General features: G+C 34.9%; 1 protein-coding gene across 1 annotated transcript in view; it reads right to left on the reverse strand.

Moving 5' to 3' along the window:
• ZEB1 (zinc finger E-box binding homeobox 1) overlaps window positions 1-22,793 on the reverse strand; it is a 175,665-nt gene that overhangs the window by 13,253 nt on the left and 139,619 nt on the right. The window contains exons 3-5 of the mRNA XM_037165475.2: window positions 14,724-14,783; window positions 4,727-4,888; window positions 3,111-3,313 (exon numbers count right to left, since the gene is read on the reverse strand). Coding sequence (XP_037021370.2) covers window positions 3,111-3,313; window positions 4,727-4,888; window positions 14,724-14,783 — 425 coding nt within the window. The remainder of the gene's footprint in view (window positions 1-3,110; window positions 3,314-4,726; window positions 4,889-14,723; window positions 14,784-22,793) is intronic.

The following is a 22,793-nucleotide window of genomic DNA, read 5'->3' on the forward strand; positions in this document are numbered from 1 at the left end:
TATATATTTAGTCCTCTTCCCTCAATTATAAACTCTCATCAACAATTGCTTCCTTGATAGTGGAAGGTGATGAGCATCTGCTAACTTGACTAACAGTAGACTCTCAACTTTTCTCCTAGAAATCAGCTCCTCCTCTAGTGTTTCCTACCTTTGTAAATAACATCCTCATTTATTTGATTATTGCTTAGGCCCTAAACTTTAGAGTAATCCTTGAGCCTAGCCTTCTTCTTTTTCTTATATCCTTACCTATTCTATCAGCAAGCCATTGAAATGCATTCTGAGTCCAACATTCCTCATTAAGTAATGTCTGTCACCACCACCAAGTTTAAAGCCACCAACCACCCTTGGCCTACAACAATCACCTCTAAGTGGTCTCCTTGCTTCTAACTTTTGTCTCTCAACCTATCCTCTACCCAATAGCCAGTGTTCCCTTAAAAAAAGTTAAAATTCAATATCCTTCAAAGGCATCCCTATCACATTTTGTAATACAATCAAACGTCTTTATCTGGGCCTATATAAAGAGCTGCAGCATTGCCCCCATACCTCCCTGATCTCACCCTCTTTTTCCCCTTTAGTCACCACACTGGCCTCCTGGCTGTTCTTTGGTGGTGCTGGGCAGGTTTCTGCCTCAAGGCCTATTTGTGCTTCAGTCTGTTCCCTTTGGTAGCATGTGCTTCTCCCAATCACGAAGCCAGCATGACTGACTTCTTCATTTCATTCAGGTCTTCGTTCAGAAAGGTCTCCCTATTCTCAAAACAAGTAGCAGCTTTCATCACTTTCTATCCTCTTCCTCTATTTTCTTCAGTATACCTGTTTTTATATTTTATATCTGGTTTATATTACCTATTAAACCAGGGTAATACAAAAGTAGGTGTACAGTTATCCATGTGGAAAATACATTAATTAATAAATAATAATACAAGAATAAGCTGTATGTTTTGCACATTCCTGACTGTAAACCCACTATTTTCCCACCCTGTCTATGCCCCGTACTGTCAGGGACTTTGCTCATCTTTTTTACAATTATGCCTTTAACACCTAGAACAGGGACAGACTCGTAATAGAAATTCAAATATGTGTTGAATGAATAAAAGAGTAAGACATGGAAATTCTTACCTTTAAGATATGGAATGATTTTCAAAGGCCAGCAAGCTAGACATTCTACCCTTTAGTTTGCTGCCTCATAATCTAAATTTTTCCCAAGACCTCCCACTTATATTTCCTCACCTTATTGGTCCCTGCATTTACCACAGATCTTTTCTGACTTTATTCTGACCACACATTTCATATATAAAACCTACTATCTTTTATCCATCAAAAAAAATCACCAAAAAGATGGTTTCATGATCATTAGAAATCTTTTGATTTGCTTTTATAATGGCATCTCCTTCTTTTCCATCAGCTGTATCTATCCTTTGGAGATCCTTTTCTTTGACAAGGGCCATGGTACAGAGAGAATATGGGGCAGCAGTTGCAGGATGGATCTGCTCCCCACATCATGTGAATAGGCTCTTTTCCCAAGGCCTGTCTATACTGTGGCTACATCAGGGCTCTCAGATGAAAAGAGCACTCAACTATGCTGCTAGCCCTATTGGTGGACCTAATCAACACAACAAACAAGCAAGCAAAATATAACCAGACACTCAAATAAAGAACAAACTGGCAGTAACCAGAGAGGAGGGGGGAGGGAGATAAAGGAGGAAAGAAGGGGAAGAGTCATCAAGGAACATGTATAAAGGACCCATGGACAAAGCAAAGCAGGGGAGGATGGGAGGGTGGGAGGTGGGGAGATGTGGCTGGGGAAAGTGGTGGTGGGAAAATGGAGACAACTGTGTTTGAATAACAATAAAAACCGATTAAAAAAGCACTTATCTATATTGTCACTAATAAGACTAATAATGTGGCGGATGGCAGAAGGATAGTGCTTGACTTCAGTAGTCCCTCTCTGCATTAGTTTTCTCCTTCTCTTGGTACTTGCTCTCATTTCAAGTGCTCTTTCACAGACTCAACCATTAACCCATCTAAGGCAATCTTGGTCTTAGAGTTCCTGAGTTGCCGATCCCCAGCCCCAAATCTTATTTGTGAGTGTTCCTGCTAAAGTCCTGAGAAGGTAGGCTGACCATGCTCATTCTTTTTCCACAATTTTTGTTGGCCTTTTGGTTTAGCCATCATCTTAGCAAAAGGTCTAACTCACTCCCTATGAGGTATATGACTTATATTAGGTATATTCCTAGGGCAAAGTTCATAGAAATGAATACATATATTCACAACCCTGTGATAAAAGAAAATGGACAGGTGCCTCAACCACAACATACAGCCTTGACACCCCACACAGCTGAATATTTATTTGATTTTTAAAATTAGAATTAAGGAGATAATCAATTAAGTTGATTGTTTATAGCTGATAGTTATCAAAACCTTATAAAAGGAGAACTGGCAAAATTCTTTCATTTTAATCCTTAAGTACACAGCCAACAGTTTACATGTAATTTATACTTACAGAGTAGTCTTAGTTTATACTTTTAGAAATTAAAGCAAAGTAACATAGCAGTAGAATAAACCATGTGAAAATTGAGTCTTCAGAATAAAAATGCCTTAGAATCTAAACTTTAGATTCTTATAGGAGGCAACTTCCCTTACTACACAAAAACAACCCACTGTAACTTATATTGACAACAAATAATTACTGGTTCACACAAAAATAAAACTTTATTACTATTTGGATTTTTATTTAAATTTCACCAACAGTTAAGTCATGTGTTTTATGTAGCCAATATTTATTTTCCTACATTGAGTATTTGAGTACAATGTATTATGAAATCCAGATATAAACTTGAGAAATATTTTCATAGTATATGCAAAATAAATTGAGATGGAAGGGATCTTATCTAAAAAAGAAAAAAATTTAGTTATCTTTGAAATCATGTTCATATGTTAACTGTTAACTCAGAAATGACCAGATAATTTAAATAAAATAGTCACTTTCATTTTTTATAAGGCTGGAGATGAGACACTGTCTAGCACATCTTTTTAACTACTAAGTATATTAAAACCCCCTGCCTTCTATGGAGGGATACATTCTCAAAATTTGGAGAGCTCATTTTACTTACCTGATCTCGTCCTGATTTATGTGATGTCATGTGACGTTCAAGTTGGGTTCTATATGCAAAGGTGTAACTGCACAGGGAGCAACTAAAGTTATCTTCATTCTTCTCATGGCGATATTTAATGTGTTCTTTCAGAGAGGTAAAGCGTTTATAGCCTCTATCACAATATGGGCAAGTAAGTAATTGGGAAAATGCATCTGGTGTTCCTGTAAAAGAAAGATCACATATTTTACATTTAAAAAATATAAAATATTTGTGAATTATATAATTGTCTAACACTATGATGTACACCTGAAACTCACATAAAATACTTCACATCAATGGTTATTGAAAAATAAAATGAAAAAATTCGAAAATACTACCAACGCTACCTCTGAGTCCCTCTCTAAGCTATGTGCCAGACATTATGCTACCAAGTTTATATTTGATCCTCAAAACAATGCAATAATACTCAACTCTATTTTATAAAGCAAAAACATGAGGTTCAGAAAGATTAAATAACTTAAAAGTCACACAGCCAGTAAATTTGATTTTTAACTGACAAAGTGGTATTACACTTTAGGATTATCAGGTTAGATGGTTCCAAATTGATAAAGTCAGGATTCAAATATGTGCTGTCTGACTTTAAGGTACCATGTTTTTCACTAAATCACAATTTTCTTCTTTTGTATGGCCAATTAGACAAAGGAAACAAAAGTAAAATTAGAATGTAGATTACATTTGTAAATACACGATCTGCCCAGAAAGTATACAGCCATGCACTATAAAAAATAGAGACATTCACTGAAGATATAAGAAACATTGTACATAGGACAATGATGCCCTATTCCCTTTCAAAATTATGACATTCTTGAGGAAATCTGGTTCATTGGTTGGAGTCTGAATCAACTCATTAGCAACTGTAGCATGACGTTCCTCCTGCTCTGGCAGCAGAGGCCACTGAATGAGTTTTGCCACGACACATTTCATGCCAAGTTCTGCATCAAAATCTCAGACACAGTAGTTTTTGGAATCCCCAGACCAGCCTCTAGTTGTTGCACTGTCACCAATCATTGTTGACTAAGCCCATTCAACATTTTTAGGTGATCTGTTTGTTGCAGGCCTTTTAGAATGTGGATCACTTTCAACAGATTCTCAACCATCTTTGAAGCATTTGTGCCACACTTTTATTTGTGCTGCACTCATCGCATCATCCCTGAAAGCCTTCTGAGTCATCTGAATAGTTTCTGTGGAGGAATGCTCAAGTTTAACACAAAATTTGATTCATTGCTCTAGACACTCAGTCATTTGAAATGAGATGGCCACACAGTACACATGCTCACTCAGCAGCATCTACCACTCCCACTGACTAGTACAGTGAAGTTGTCACTGTTCACACCTGTGCATTCCAGTCCACTCCCCTTGGCTGCCAGGTTACATTGATGTTACTCAAACCATTCTTGTTATATTAACAATGGACAATGTTCTATTAATTAAAGAGGTTAATTAGTCTCTACAGCCAACTGCAATCAATTTTGGTTTTCAAAAATGTTCCCTATAGAGTAGTAGATTCCTACAGTAGAGTAATAGCAACAATCCTTTAAAGATGAAAACAAAATCAACTGTGAAGCTCAATTTACCATTTTCATCATGACCACTGGCTTCTGGTGTGCCCTGCCTCTGGTCATCTTCAGGTGCCTCAGGGTAAATGACAGCAGTGTCCTGTTGTTGCAGGAACTCTTCAACATTAGGATCATGGTTTTGTTCATTTTCTGCCTCTGAGTCGCATTCATCATCTTTTACTAAAAGAAATACATACTTTATAAATAGCAATTTTGCCACCAAATTGTTACAAATTATTTTATGAATAAGAAATTGTTTATCTTGAGATTGTTCTTAAATTTGTAGAAAATATTTACTGAATATTAAAGACAAAATTCACTCATTCTGTTATTATTAAGTCATTTAAAGTAAATTTAAAGTTTTATGAGAGTTTAAAATAAATTTAAAGTGTTATAATAGTCTTAAAATTTTCACAATATTCCCTTTAAGCTTCAAAAATGTACTTCTGTTATATTTTACTGATAAACAAGATATAGAGAAGGTTAATATAGTTGACTGAATTTCTAGTTTCTCAATGTTAAAGCAAGGAGAAAAAAGCAAAGAGAAAAACCTTAGTTCTCAAACTTTAGTTTTTTTCTAGCAACATGCTGAGTCATTTAGAGTTGTACTTTAAATGGAATCATTCTCAATATAAACTGCTCTGAAATATAGTTCAGTGATGTGATTTCTTAGAAAATGGCTTTAATAGTCATCTATAGTTAGAAAAGTTCTATTAAGAGTCAAAGTGCCAAATCAATAAAACTGCTTCTTATCTCCTCTAGTATTCACATACAAATAGGGCTGTTCTTGCTCTATTTCCGCCTCAATAGATGTTTAACTGCAGCATTAAGGGAGAGGCTTTCCCCCTCCTGAGTTAGGAGGGGTTAAGAACCAGCAGAGTATCTCCACTCTTGCTGCCGAGTCTCCAAAGCAGCCCTGCTGCACTGAGGTCTTCCCTCGTCTCCCCCACTGGCTCCAGGGAAGAGCTGCCACTCCACACTGGTGCAAACTGGAATGGGTTAGGATGGCTCCCAAGTGTCTCTTGGATGACTTCTTTACTCCCTTCTCACTGCACTGTCAGCTCTAAATTTGTAAAACAGCACTTCCCAGAAGATGGAAATTGGGCCAAATTAGAATGGTGATATATGGGCATCTTTTTTGTTCAGCCAAAAAACAATCTTACTAAAACTCCTGTATAGTATTAATAACTGAACTCCTTAGGGTGGCTGCTGTTTCAAATCTTAGAGTCAACAAAATAGTAATAATGGTGACCCATCATTTCCCCCCTCCTTTTTAATACAGCCAGTAACTACTAATTATTTAGCATCTTCCAGTAGTCACCAGACTGGGGTTATTGGATCCAGGGGTAAGTGAAGACTCTTTAAGAGGTAAAGCTGGTACTGTTGGTTTTAAGGGAATCTATGTCCAGATCCTCAACTTTCATGTTTGTTCTTTCTTAGCATCCTGAAGGGTCATTTTTCTCTTAAACCTCCCGTTTTTGCACACACAAAAAAACATATCCTTCCACTGATCTAGTACATAACATAATGCATTGTCTTAAGAGTGTAAAAAAACTCCAGGTTGTCAAAGAAAAAATCAAAATACCGATTGGGGAAAACCTTCTTTACTGCTTGATCAAGACAACATAAAACCATGATAAGCCTTCCTGTCTTTCCTGTTTACATGGATATCTACCAGGGTAAAGCATGGCAACTGAAATGAGTTTATTGTGGTCCTAGTTAGGAAACTCTGAAACTCAGCTGTATAATATGGCAGAGTGAGAGTAATTGTCTTTTAATGACCTCACCGGTTGCCTTCCCTATTATTAAAAAATTTGTTGCTTTTGAGGAAACTGGGGAGAGCAAAGCAAAGAGTATTCTCAGAAGTTATTCTTGGCATCTGTCATTAGCTGACACAATAAGCATTCCTAAACAACAAAGCAGTGAAATCAGTGTTATCAAATCTTTTCAATACAACTTTAAATTTTCAAGTTAAGCTAGATAAAATTCATAATGAAATGTGCATTTTATGTAATTTCTTAGAGGTTCGTGTAGATTTAACAAGATACTTAAAATATTTTTATCAAACTATATTATAAAATATTTCCTTCAATTAAGTAGTCTCCACTTACAAAATGTTCATATATTCTATATCCTAGTAACTACATACACACACAGATACACAAACACACACACATACAAATGATGGAATAATGAGTTTTTAAGTAGTTACACTTTTTAGAATTATACAGTTTATTTTAAACACAAACTCTGCAACTTTAATAAGTTGTAACTTTATCTATGCACACACTGGCTCTGAATATACTTTTTAAGGACAAATATTTTTATCCCTTGTAAAAATTAGATTAGATCTAAATAGTCTTAATCACCCTATTTGAATAATCTATATTTAAAAGATACACTTATTGCTCTGGCCAGGTAGCTCAGATGGTTGGAGCAGCATCCTATACACCAAAAAGTTGAGGGTTCGATCCCTGGTCAGGGCACATACCTAGGTTGTGGGTTCTATCCCTAGTCAGGGTGTAAGCGGGAGGCAACCAATTAATGTTTCTCTCTCACACTGATGTTTCTCTCTAAAATCAATAAATATATCCTCAGGTGAGGATTAAAAATAAAGATATATTTATTTATACTTTTTTATTATTTGTGATTTATACATTCCTCATAGAAGAAATTTTAAAACAATGTTATTGAATTTGTTGAGATGGCATTTGGTTAATAAAATTAAGGTGGTCTCAGATGTACAATTCTATAACACATCATCTGTATATTGTATTGTGTGTTCATTACCCCAAGTCACCCCAAGTTAGGTCTCCTTCTGTCACCATGTGTCCCCTCTTTACCTTCTATCTCCCTCTACCTCCCTTTCCCCCTGGTGGTCACCATACTGTTGTCTGTATCTATGAGGGCTTATTTTTTTCATAAATTACTTTACTGTTCTTCAATTACAGTTGTCTGCATTTTCTCCTCACCTCTCCCCCACAAGCCCAGCCAAACCCACCTTCCTCCCTTGCTTCTACCCTCCCCGTTGGTTTTGTCCATGTGTCCTTTACGGCAGTAGTTCCTGAAAACCCTTCCCACCACTGCCCCCACCCTGCACCCCTCTGGCTAGTATTAGATTGTTCTTAATTTCAATGTCTCCAGTTACATTTTGTTTGCTTTTTTCTTTTGTTGATTATGTTCCAGTTAAAGGTGAGATCATATGGTATTTGTCCCTAACCGCCTGGCTTATTTCACTGCACATGAGGAGGTTTTTGTTTTCCTCAGCCCCTTCACCTATTTCACCCAGCCCCTCAACCCCCAACACTGCTCCCCTCTGACAGCTGTCTGTCTCTTCTCTGTATCTATGAGTCTGTTTCTATATTGTTAGCTTGTTTATTTTATTAATTAGTTTCCACATATAAGTGAAATCATATGGTATTTGTCTTTTTCTGATTGGCTTCACTTGGCTTAATATTCTCCAGGTACATCCTTAAAATGTATATTGACACATTTATTTGAGTCAGAAAAATAAAGAAGCACTTTTTTTTTCCAGACAGAATTGCAGAAATTGAATTTATAATTTACAAACTAAGTTTGTACTTCTAAGGTATTGATCAAAATATAACTAATCCATGTGGAAAGATAAAAAGATTTATAAAAATATATTGGAAAAAGGTACTAAAGTTAATATTTCAATTTCCCCACTCATTTATGAATATATTAAAGCCCCTCTGAGGAGACAAAAATAACAAAATCTAAAACCAGGTATCATCAATCCTCTGACAACTAAGTACCGGCAAAGCCTTCTTGGTAACGTCCCAGAAAAATGAGGGCGTGAATGGTTGTGATGACTGGGAAACAAATCCTTTAGAAAATTAGCTGGCTTTGAATTTTTACTTTCAACGACATTAAAGGAGCATTTAATTTGCCAGTTGGCAAGACATTAGAAATATTTTTATTGATATATAATCAAAACTTTGCATATAATTCTCAGGATGTGTCAAGAATTGAGTAAATCAGTTATGATAAAAACATATTTCATATTTCTATTTAGGAGAGTAAAGTTATCTCAGTGCTAAACAAAAAACAGAAATAGAATTAATGCTAAACACTTTTTCTTCTACAAATAAGTATTGTAAAACTGCTTTATATGAACTAACTGAAGAATACTTTAGTTCCTTTAATTTCCTTTCCAGTAACTTAAAAAAATAATTATTTATGAAAATTTGTAATGTATTTATGTTGTGATTAACTGTGGTACTGATATTTATATAATAAATTAGTCTAAATTAAAACAAATATTATGATCCGTCAAGTGCTTAAGAGAAACTAAAATTTAAATTTATTTACACATCTTGTAAAGACATGACAATTGATCAAAAATACCTTCGAACAAGAAATAGTTATTATGTTAGTATCAAATTCCATAGGCTGTGTAGAAATATGAGTTCAAGAAGTAAACATTATAGTAACCAGAGAGGAGGAAGGAGAGAGATAATAGGGGATAGGGAGGGGGAATCAAGGAACATGTATGAAGGACACATGGACAAAGCCAAAGGGGGTGGTTTTGAGGATGGGAGGGGGGATGGGTGGGGGGCAATGGTAAGGTAAAAATGGAGACAATTGTACTGAATAACAATAAAAAAAGGAGTAAACATAATGGTATATAATTTGTGAGGCAGTAAATATTGTGATATAAATAGTTTATATACCATCAAATTTGTAGGGTAATAACAGTACTTCTTACAGTTGTTATGAGAATTAAACTAATTCATATAGCTTAGTACTGTACCAGGCATATAGTAAGTGCAACATAAATGTTACCTATTTTTCTCAAGGTCATCCTGCATGGTGAACATAATTTCTCCTTTAAAATTATTCCCAATAAAAAGAGTTATGGTCATAAAAGTTTCATAATTTTTCCAAAATCACACAGTCAAAAAAATATTGTTATTAGAGCTGGCAATTTGCTCTTAGGTGTCATATCAAATTCTGGGTTCTTTCCAACTAAACTACACTGTCTCCATGAACCTTCCTTTACCCAAGCCAATTTCAAGCAGAGACAAGAAATTCTGCAGTTTGGGAAGTGCACATTGTTAAATAGGTCAAAAGTGCTGGGAAGTGCACATTGTTAATAGGTCAAAAGTGCTGGGAAGTACGCATTGTTAATAGGTCAATTAGAAAGCAAAATTCCCTAGTCTTAAGACTGATAAACTTATATATCTGAATACTAGAGAGAGGAGCAAATACACAGAAACATACAATAATAATTTGTATTTTCGATATGACAAAGCTCAGAGCTGAATGTCAGAGTAATGAGGTACAGGACTAATTCCAGAATCATTTGTTCACATATGGAATTACAGCTATAATCATAAGTTAGTGGAAGCAACAACAGACAATCATTTAACTTAAAGAATAAAAGGTTTTATTTGGCTATTGATATTTTACTGTGATCAGAATAAAGTATCCTTAGGTGTCCTCCTCTTTTTATCCTCAGTTTTTGAAACTCTGTAAAACTATTAACTATATAAACACAAAAGAGATGCTTAGAAGGAATAAAGTATGTTTTAGGTAAATTAAAAAAAATAAATGTATTGGGGTGGCATTGGTTAATAAAATTATATAGATTTAAATTTTTTAATTAACTATTTTAAAATTTTATTGTTGTTCAAGTACAGTTTTCTGCCTTTCCCCCCAGCTCTGCCCTGAACCCTAGCCTTCATTACCTCCGTCCCCTGATTCCACCCCCTCCTGTTTTTGTCATTGTGTCCTTTATAGTTGTTCCTGAAAACACTTCACCCTTTTCCCCCATTATCCCCTCCCATCTCCCCTCTGGTTACTGTCTGTTTGTTCTTAATTTCAATATCTCCAGTTATATTTTGCTTGCTTGTTTTGTTGATTAGGTTCCAGTTAAAGGTAACATCATGGTATTTGTCTTTCACCACCTGGCTTATTTCACTTAGCGTAATGTTCTTCATTTCCTTCCATGCTGTTGCAAAGGGTAGGAGTTCCTTCTTTCTTTCTGCTGTGTAGTATTCCATTGTGTAAATGCACCATAGTTTGTTGATCCACTCATTTACTGATGGTCACTTAGGTTGCTTCCACCTCTTGGCTATTTATTGTAAATTGTGCTGCTATGAACATTGGGGTGCATAGGTTCTGTTGGATTGGTGTTTCAGGGCTCGTAGGATATAATCCTAGCAGTGGAATTGCTGGGTCAAAAGGCAGCTCCATTCTTAGTTTTCTGAGGAAATTCCATACTGTTTTCCACAGTGGCTGCACTAGTCTGCAATCCCACCAACAGTGTACTAGGGTTCCCTTTTCTTCATAACCTCTCCAACATTTGTTTGTTGCTTTGTTTATGATGGCCACTGTCACCAGTGTGAAGTGGTATATCGTTGTGGTTTTAATTTGCATCTCTCTGATGGCTAGTGATGCTGAGCATCCTTTTATATGTTTATGAGCCCTCTGTATGTCCTCCTTGGAGAAGTGTCTATTCTGTTCCTTTGCCCATTTTTAATTGGATTGTTTGTCTTCCTGGAGTGAATTCATGTGAGTTCTTCATGTATTTTGGAGATCAAACCTTTATCTGACGTATCACTAACAATTATGTTTTCCCATAATAGAAAGATCACAAATAAACCCAAGTCTCTATGGTCAATTAATATTTGACAAAGGTGGCAGAAGCATAAAATGGAACAAAAATAGCCTCTTCCACAAATGGTGTTGTGAGAGCTGTACAGCTACATGTAAAAAAAAAAAGAAACTTGATCACCAACTTACACCATACACAAAAATAAATTCAAGGTGGGTAAAAGGCTTAAATATAAGTCTTGACACCATTGAAGTCCTAGAGGAGAACATAGGCAGGAAAATCTCAGATATTCCATGCAGCAATATTTTCAGTGATATGTCCCCTAAAGCAAGGGACATAAAGGAAAGAATAAACAAATGGGATCTCATCAAAACGAAAAGCTTTTGCATGGCTAATAAAATTATATAGGTTTAAAGTGCACTTCTATGATAGATCATCTATATGTTGTATTGTGTGTTTACCACCCAAAGTCAAATCTTTTTCCACTTTACCCTTTACTAACTCTCCACCCTCCTTCCCTTTTCTTTCTCCATACTACACTGAAACTATAGTTCTCTTAACTGCATGAACTGCAAAAGCAAGTCAGCTATAGAAACAATCTGACAAAGTTCTGAACAAATGATGGGACCTATGTACAATGTTGCCTACTTTGTCAGCACATTATTCCCTTAAAAGTCAAGGAAGTAATAAAAGCAAATTTTATTTTATGTAGAACTGCTCCAAAGTCTCAAATGTCTAATTCCATTCTTCTTTCCTTACAACTGTACACATCGGGGCTTTATAGAATGTTTTCTTACTCCTAATTCCACGTGTAGTAGGGAAATAATGTAGCAGGGATTGCGTTCTTGCAAGTAGGGGAAGACCTTACATTTCAGCAGCAACTGTGGTTCATAAAAGGTTACTCTACTTTCCAGTCATGGTTTTCTTGCGGGGGAGGGAAAATTATGTATTACTCAGTACATCCAACTGAAAGAATTCATCTATTTTTTTAACTTTATTTTTGTGTACACTATTACAGATGTCTCCATCCCCTACCCCTTGCCCACCTCCACTCAGCCCCCACCCCCCTTCCCTCAGGCCCCCACCGCACTGTGTTCTGTGTCAGTGAGTCACACATATACCCGTGTTTTTTGGACCATAAGACACACCTAAGTTTTAGAGGAGGAAAACAGGAAAAAAATTTTGAAGCAAAAATGTGGTAAAATATTTAATAACATAAATAACACAGTGTTTTTTTTACCACTGTAAATGTAAACAGAACTCAACAGCAGCATTAACAACCATTACTGCTCCCAAATTTGGTGGGGGTGGGGGGGGAGTGTGTCTTATAGTCCACAAAATACTGTGTGTTCTTTGGGTAATCCCTTCACCTTTTTTTCATCCAGTCCCCTCTCCACCTCCTCCTCTATGTACCTGTGCCTCAGTTTCTATTTTGTTCATTAGATTCCACATATAAGTGAGATCATATGGTATTTGTTTCTCATTGATTGGCTTATTTCACTTAGCATAACCCTAGTGCACTGTTGGTGGGAAAGCAGACTGGTGCAGTCATTGTGGAAAACAGTATGGAGTTTCCTCAAAAAAATTAAATATGGATCTGCTTTTTGACCCAGTGATTCCACCTCTGGGAATATATCCTAAGAATCCCAAAACACCAATCTGAAAGACTGTATGTACTCCTATGTTCATAGCAGAATTCATTCATTTTTGTAGTGAACAGCAAATTGTGAGGTAAAAACTGTAAACTTAGAACTATGGAATGTCCTTTATGATGGTATTTTACTTAAAAGGGCAAATAATTTTTTGTAACTCTGGTTATAAGGCATCAAAGTTTTGATGCTTAACTCTTATATTTAAGGCATCAAAGTTTAACAGTAGGTAAAAAGTAATTAACAGTAGCTTTTTTGTGTTAACACTATTTTACTAATAACAAACACCCCAATTAAATATTTTACGCAATGTATAAGTTGGATGACAAATATTTGATAACAAGCATACTTGAATACACTATTTATATAAGTTAAACATAACCAAGTTAAGGGCAGAATATAAATCTTAGGCTGCAGGCACTGTCGATGACCACATATTCCATTATTACTTAAATAATCCGGAATGCACCTTTAATCGCAGCACAAAGATCTACTCTGTATTTTACAGAACTGACTGACAAATAAAGCAGTATAAATGTTTATATTATAGATGACAGTGTATTTTGACACATTACTATCAAACATACTCATCTTACATAATTAACAGTAATTTATAAGGATATATGGAGTGGTCCTAAAATGTACTGCAAAGAAAAAGAAGACTATAAATGTTAAGTCAAGGAGGAAAATAAAAAACAAATTTAATTAAAACTATATGATAGAGCCCTGGCAGTTATAGCTCAGTGGATTAAGCGCGAGCTACGAACCAAAGGGTCACAGATTCGATTCCCAGTCAGGGCACATGCCTGGGTTGCAGGCCAGGTCCCCAGTAGGGGACACATGAAAGGCAACCACACATTGATGTTTCTCCCTCTCTTTCTCCCTCCCTTTCCCTCTCTAAAAATAAATGGATAAAATCTTCAAAAAAAAAAAGACTATATGATAGAAATATCTAACTTATGGTTCAAAATACAAAATACAGTTATACTACTATCGAGCACAGTATTTTGAGAAAACAATTGCATAATTTGGAATTCAGTTTTGAAGTTTACATTTTAAAAGTTACAGCTGACTCATGTGACACAGTTTAAGTGACTAGTATTATCATATGTAAGATCTTGATTTCAATTTCATCCTTACTCTTTTGCTTCTTAAATCTGACTTGATTTGAATTCATTATAAAGGAATAGCCTTAAGTTTAAGGGCATATGTACTTTCAGTCACATAGAGGCATACAGTCTAACTTCATTTTGAATTTTTTCACTTAGCATGGAAATCACACGAAAAATTTTTGATTCTCTTGTTTGCTGTGAAATATTAATTCGACTCATCAATATTAATGTTATCATCCAGCTCATAGATAACCCATATTTGCTTAATCTTTTCTGCCTTCTGTCTAGTGGGCAATTCAAAGAAGATCCTGGTAACTAATAATGAAACTCAAAATAATTAGATCTGCATTTCCATAACCCTGGTAAAAAGTTTGAGAGAAGTTTAAATCCTCATTCAAATACTTATTTTTTTATTATCTGTAGATTACTTGTCATCTTTGTTGATGAAAATCTGCTCTATTATATGAATCTATACATTTACAATTGTATTTAAAGAAATACAAACTTCTAACTTTTTTATGTAAGTATCTATGCCTCGGTAATTTAAACATTTAAAGAGGACAAGATAAAAGAGGAGGAAAATGACTAAATTCAGGACTCACAAATGCGAAAACCAGGGACACAAAAGACCTTGTTCAACAACTACAGTGGGAAAGGAATTGCCCAGAGAGTACCTGTGCATCCTGCTTCATCAATCTGAGCTTCTGGCCCCAGGATTTCTTGTCCTTCTTTTCCTGTTAAAATCAAAGAGCAAAGGATTAAAACAGATCCATGTGTCACAAACACTTTAACTTCTAGAAAAGAATACTTTTAAGATTATAGTTAAATTTGGATTTTTTTAATAAATATAGTGATTTGTCCTTGAAAAACTGAAGCTTTATAAAGAAATCAAGCAGATAGTTTTTATCAAACTCAGAATATATTTTAGAGATGCAAAATTAGTAAAGATTGATATATAATGCTGCAATTATAAATATGTTAGAATTATATGTGCAGTGGAATGTCAGTGGTTTTTTTTGGAACCGGGGCTCTACATATCTATACACAGTAGGATTCCTTTTTTCATTTCTTCCCCCAAGCACAGATTTCTATGTTCTAGGCACTGTGCTAGATGCTTTACAGACTTATTTCCTTTAACTTTCATAACTAACTATTTTATAAGTTAAAAAAGCCCAAACCAAATCTTAAGACTTTGGGAGGTTAAATAACTTGCCCAAGGACATGCAGCTTTAGGTTGTAAAAGTGGAATTTGAATGCAGGTCTGAAGGGCTTTAAAATCTCCTTTCACTCCACCCTTGCTCGTCCAACTAGCGTACCAGACAACTAGAAAGAAGACCAGACCAATTCCATTGTTCCCAGAGTAAACACCCTAGGCAGTATACTTTCACTCCATTCCTGTCTATTTTCCTCCTCTGCCTCCTATGTGTTTACCTGGTTAGTGTTGTCTAGGTAAACCAAGTGGGCTGATTCACTCTTTTGTACAGAGTAAGGTCCAAGAGAGTCAATATGCGTATTCTTTTGGCAAGCAAAAAGTATGTTTTATATGTTCAGGTACATTTTATTTACTATAATAATTTATTAAGAACATCTACAGATAAGACATACTTTTTTTGAAAATGAGTAGCAGAGTATATATCATATTATCAGAATACTTATGAAGTCATAGTAAAACACTGTGTAGTCATCTGTACCCCAAAGAAATCCCATTGAATATGTCAGTTGAAAACCTTGATTTAGATTTCCCCTTAGTTTGATAACTGAATTGATAAACAGAATAGCAATCAAGTAAAATCTTTGCTCACATTAAAGCATGTATTTCTTTAAGTACCCTGGATTATTAGGTGAATTTATTCAGCAGATTTTCTTTACTCATTAACCTTTATACTAGTATTTAAAGATGATCAGTGTGTTGAAAAACAGTTAAAACATGCACAAACCTCTTTAGGTCAGCAAAAAAACACATGTAAAGTAGATAATAATGACATCAACTTCCACTGAAGAATTCTCAGTTTATGCTTACTTTCAGCAAAATGACAACTTAAAAGTCCCTGGGATAGTGTTTCCAGTACTGTTAGATAAGCACCAGTATTTGTTAAGCATCTAAGAATCTCTAATATCTTTTTCCCTCTCTCCAAAGCATTTACTTAAGCTAAAATAATAAACAGTAATGATAACTGGGTAATTATATGATAATAATATATTATTATATACCTATGCCCTCTATTTTTCCTTAAATGAAAATCAAAACTAGCAGTTCGTTCTTACTAAGGTGGATGATAACACTGACAATAAGGGTTGAAAAATATTTTGGAAATTATTATTTTTTTACTTACAGTTATTATTATAGCTAATTTAAACACTGCCTATAATATGATGATTTATTCACTTCCTCAATCCTCTATTTCTGCTTGGATTAAAATCTAGGCTCCTCCTTCCTTAGATGAACATTTAACATAGTTCAGACTTGCATGCCACATTTACAAAACTGGAAATCTCCCTTCCTTCCCTCATTATTGAGGCTAGAATTTTGGTTCGACAACTAAAACCATGCTGACTAATGAAAACAGAAAGATCCTAATGCTTGCCTGCAATGTGAATACACTTCTTTTAGTGCTGAGTGTTGTCCAGGACAGGCTCTTTCCTGCTCTGTCCACAGACCAGCATGAGGATATTCTGGAACAGAGGCTGTTCTAAATATTTTTCAAGCAGCATTCTTCCTCATGTGTTTTGATCTTCTAGCATAAGACATACAAGAGGAGGAAAACAGTACAGTATACTTGTACATAAGATTTTCTCTCCTGTAAGACTCAATAATGTCAGCACGTTATGAATGACTAACCTGCATGCAATAGAAAGGAAAGATAGGATGCTCCTAAGGTTTTGTTTTAGTCTAAATTCAAAAGAAAATATATAGATAAGAAAAGTCTTCTGAATTAACAAGACTTTATTTTCAAATAATGGCAAAATATAGTTGAAAAATAAGTCATGAAATACTACTCAGCAATAAAAAGGAACAAACTATACATGCAACAACTTAAATGATCTTCAAAAAACTGCAGAAAGAGGAAAAAAGCCAATCCAAACAAATGTTACATACAGTATGATTCCATTTATATAACATTCTTGAAATGACAAAATTATAAAATGGAAAACAGCTAGTGGCTGTCAGTGGTTAGGGATGGGGCAAAGGTATAGTAAGATGGACAAAAAAGGAAGGAGACCACAAATTACTAATGTTACAAATGCAAAGCGAGTGTCACTACAGAACAAGCACATAGTAAAAAAATAACAAGGGACTACTATGAGTTCAAATAGTAAACATGATATGCATTTCTGACTCTAAAAGAAGAGTTTATTCATTTATTTAAAAATACCTGATAGGAGGTATAGTTTAGCTATGGATTTCACATATGAAAATGACATTAAAAATGTCAATGTCTGTCCACCACCCAAAGTCAAATCATCTTCTGTCACCACATATTTGACTTCTGTACCCTTTACTACCACCCATGTATTACAGAAATGGACACTTAAACCTATATAATCGTATTAACCAGTGTCACCCAATAAATTTAATAAAAATAAATAGAAACACAACTGTATTTGAGCAACAACAAAAATCTGAAAAAAATTTTTAAAAACTTCAGAAAAAGTCAATGTTTTCAATATGTCAGAAACTACATTGTTTTTAACTACTTACACTTAAAATGAAAACTTTTATATGTCCTGTAAGCAACTTGTGAGGCAGTACGTGGCCCGTTCACAAAATATAAATCAGGAGGATTCATAGTATGTCTTGGGGCAGGATGACAGTTAAAGTTGATATAGTGTATCCTTAGTGCTCTACCAGCCATGGAGTGAGTGCTAGGTAGTTGTTAGCTATTTCATAAAAGACTTAAAAGGTTTGCATCTTTACAGACATAAATTAAAAAACTTTGAAAAGGGCCAATTCCTTAAAAACTAAAAACTACTAAAACTTATCCAAGATAAAACGGCTAACCTAAATGTTACTATAACTATTTCAAAAACTTGTATTTTGAATTTATAGTTTAAAACCTTCCCCTAAATCCATACCAAACAAAAGTCCAGGCCTAAATGGTTTTACTTATGAATTTTACCAGAACATTTAAATAGGAGATAGCAAGCATTAAATTTAAACAATCTCTCTAAAAAAATATGAGAAAGGATCACTTTCTAATTCATTTTATGAGGTGAGGATTACCCTGATACCAAACCATACAAGATCAGTACAAAAAAGAGAAAATTATAGACCAATATCTCATGATAATTGATACGAAAATCTTCAACAAAATATTATCAAGACAAATTCAGCAATATATGAAAAAAATGACTAAGTAGGGCTTTCCAGGGAATCCAAGGGCAGTTCAATATTTGAAAATCCATTAATGCATTTCACTGTATTAACAGGCTAAAGAAACAAAATCATAGTTATCATTAATTGATGCAGAAAATGCACTTAAATTTGAAAAAACTTCAACATCTGTTCAGGATGAACACTCTCAACAAACTAGGAAGAGAAACTTAGTTTGATAAAGAGGATCTACAACAAACCTACATCTGACATTCTTAAAGGTGAAAGACTGAATACTTAGCCTCTAAAACTGGAAAAAAGGAAAATCGTCACTCTCATCACTCCTGACAGCTTGTAATAAGTCAATAAAAATGTAAGGTTTACAGATTCGAAAGGGAGAACCCAATCTGTCCCTATCTGAGAAGACTGTCTACACAGAATCCCAAGGAAATTTACAAAAAGTTCCTAAAACTACCAAGTCTATAGGATACAAGGTCAACACACAGAAATCAACCATATTGCTTACTATATAACAGCCATGGAAACTAATTAAAAATAAAACATTTGCAACAGTTCCTACTGCCAAAAAATTAGTACACAGGTGTAAATCTCACAAAATATGTTCTTTGTGTTTTGTGTTTTGTATTATTTTGAAAATACAAAATACTGACCAAAGAAGACCTATGGCAGGATGCAAAAAAAATCAACACAGAAAAATCGGTTTGCATCTTTAGACACTAACAATGAACTACTTGAAAGAGAAATGTAATTCTCATTTACAACTGCATCAAAAACAATAAAATACATAAGAATTTAACAAGGAGTTGTGAAAAATTTGTACATTTAGCGCTATAAGACATTGATGAAATAAACTGAAGAAAACACAAATATACACAAAGATATCCAGTGTTTCTGAATTTTGGAAGAATTCATATGGTCAGAATGTCCATACTACCCAGAGCCATGTACAGATTCAATGCAATACCTATCAAAATTCCAATGGCATTTTTTACATAAACAGAAAAAAATTGTAAACTTAAACAGCATCACAAAAGACCCCAATAGCCAAAGCAATCTTGAGAAATAATGCAGTACATGTCACACTTCCTAACTGCAAACTATATCAAAGGTTATAGAAATCAAAACAGTATGGTACCAGCATAAAAACAGACATATAAGACTAATGGGAAAGAATAGAGAGCCTGGAAATAAACTCCTTCATATATTGGTCAGTAATATTTGACAGAGGAACCAAGAATACTCAAAGGGGGAAATGATAGTCTCTTTAATAAGTGGTGTTGAGAAAACTGGATATTCACATGTAAGAGAGTAATAACTCCTATCTTACACAACTCACAAAAATTAACTTGAAATGGACTGCAGATTTCAATGTAACATGAAGCCATAAAAATTCTAGAAGAAAACATGAGGGAAAAGTTCCATGACACTGGTCTCAGCAATAATTTTTTTTTAAATATTTTATTTATTTTTTCGAGAGAGGGGAAGGGAAGGAGAAAGAGTGGGAGAGAAATATCAATGTATGGTTGCCTCTCATGTGTTCCCCGCTGGGAACTGGCCTGCAACCCAGGCATGTGCCCTGACTGGGAATCAAACCGCGATACTCTGGTTCGCAGGCCTGCACTCAATCCACTGAGCTACGCCAGCCAGGGCAGCAATAATTTTTTATTGGATATGACGTCAAAAGTACATGCAACAAAAAAATAAACGAGTGGGACTACAAAATAAAAATCTCCATGGCAACAGAAACCATCAACAAAATAGAAAGGCAACCTGTAGACTGGAAGAAAATGTCTGAAAACCATACACTGCATCTGAAAAGGGGTTAATATTAAAAATATACAAAGAACTCTTGGCTATTATAAATTGTGCTGCAGAGGTTGTGGTGCATAGGTTGAGGTTGGTTGTTTAGGGGGCTTACAATAGCCAAGAGTTGGAAGCAACCTAGGTGCCCGTCAGTAAATAAATGGATCAAAAAATTATGGTACATATATACACAATGGAATTCTATGCAGCAGAGAGAAAGAAGGAGCTACTACCCTTTGCAACAACATGGATGGAAATGGAAAGCATTATGCAGAGTGAAATAAGGCAAGTGTTGAAAGACAAATATCATATGATCTAACCTTTAACAAGAAGCTAAACAACAAAACGAACAAGCAAACAAAATAAAAACAAAGACACTGAAATAGAGAACAGGGGGACAGTGACCAGAGGGGAGAGGGGAGGGAATTTAAGGAGAAAAAGAGGAGGGATTTAGAGGAACAAGTATAAAGGACACAGGGACAATAACTAAGGGGGGTGGAAATGGGAGGGAGGTGGGGAGCACGGGGTGGGGTAGGGTGGGCTGGGATGGGAGAAATAGAAAACTGTACTCGAAAAATAATTAAATAAAAAAATATATACAAAGAACTTAAACAACTTGACAGCAACAAAAGCAAATAACCAATTTAAAAATGGTCAAAAGAGAGGGACACTTTTCCAAAGGAGATATACAAATGGCCAACACACACATGAAAAGGTGTTCAACATTACATATCATTAGGAAAATGCAAATCAAAACCACTTTGAGGAATCAACTCACACCTGTCAAAATGGCTATTATTGCAAAGACAATGCTGGTAAAGATGTGGAGGAAAGGAAACCCTGATACATTGCTGGTGGGACTGCAAATTCGTGCAGCTACCATGAAAAACAGTACCGAGGTTCCTCAAAAAAATTAAAAATAGAATTATTCCTTTAGTTAGTACTTCTCTCTCCATTTCTTTATTTAAGTACTTATCTCAATACAGATGCATGGATATAAATGTCTAATAACTACATTGTATACCAGAAACTAATACAATATTGCATGTCAACTATACTTAAAAATAAATTAAAAATATACAAGGTCTGTTCAGAAGGTATCCAGCCATGTAACATGAAAAAAAAAAACAGTCATTGATTGAAGAAGATACAAGAAACATCATACACAGGCCAATGACACCTCAGTCCCCTTCAAAGTAGGCACCTGGGGACCTCACACAGTTCTCCCAATTGCCATTAGCTACCCCATTGTATTTTCCTGAATCTCATCAATGGTCTGAAATCTTTTCCCTTTCAAAGGTGATTTTAGTTTGGGGAAAAGTAAAATTGCAGGGTGTCAAATCTGGGCTGTAGGGAGCTAAGTCACCTGGTTGATTTGATGTTTTGCCAAAATGCTCTACGACATTGCTGTACTCACTCAGCCATTTTGAATGCAACAGCCACACAGTATACCTGCTCACTCAATGGTACCTACTGCCCCCACTGACTAGTACAGTGAAGTTAACATTGTTCATGCATATGTACTCCAGTCCACTCTCTTTGGCTGCCAGGTTACACTGATGTTGTGCAAATCACTCTTGTTATATTAACAATGGCTGGGCTTTTTCTAGACAGACTGTATTTATATTTTAATATTTATTAAATTATATATTATTCTTAATATTTTCAATTTAATACTATTCAGTTACCTCCAAAAAGGCAAATCCTGTAATTTGCAACATTATGCTAGGTGAAATGAGTCAGACAGAGAAAGAAAAATAATGTATCATCTCCTTATAGGGTCTTAAAAGAACTTAACTCATAGAAACAGAAAGCAGATTGTTGGTTGTCACAGTCTGGAGAGGGGTAGAGGGTGAGAAAATGGCAATCAAAAAGCACAAACTTCCAGTTGTAAGAAGAATAACTTCTGAGAACTTAATATCTATCATGGGGAATGTACACCTTAATTGTACATTTAAGAGAGTAGATCTTAAGCATTCTCACCACACACACAAACATGGTTAACTATGTGAAGCAACAGATGTGTTAGCTAACCTTATTATGGTAATTATTTCATCATATAAACATACATTAAATCATATGGTACATCTTAAACTTAGTGTTATATGTCAAAGATATTTTAATAAACCTGGAAAAATAAGAAGATCTTCTCATAAGCATGAGAAACCAAAGGCGATCTAAATTAATGGAGAGACATAACATGTTTATTAATTAGAAAACTCTTCAATGCAATAAAGATATTTGTCCTCCTCAAATTGATCTATAGATTTAGCAAAATTTAAATCAAAGTTCCAGTAGGATTTTTACATAGAGATTATTCTAAAATTCAAATGTAAAGGAAAAGGAACTATAAGAGTCAAAACAGTTTCTTAAAAGATGTTGGAAGAATAACATTATCTAATTTTGTCTTACCATTAAGAAACAGTAATAAGATGTGGCACTGGCAGGACAGACTCATAGATCAACAGAACAGAGCCCAGAAACAGCTCTCTGCCCCAAGTGCTGACAATTTCTGACACATGTACAGGGCAATTCAATAGGGAAAGGACAATCTTTTAAACAGTGTGGAAACAATTAGACATTGCTATCCAAAAACAATGAACTGCAC

The sequence above is a fragment of the Artibeus jamaicensis genome, unplaced genomic scaffold (assembly GCF_021234435.1).
Source record: "Artibeus jamaicensis isolate MK-2021 breed Jamaican fruit bat unplaced genomic scaffold, CSHL_Jam_final contig_867, whole genome shotgun sequence".
Classification (NCBI taxonomy): Eukaryota; Metazoa; Chordata; class Mammalia; order Chiroptera; family Phyllostomidae; genus Artibeus; species Artibeus jamaicensis.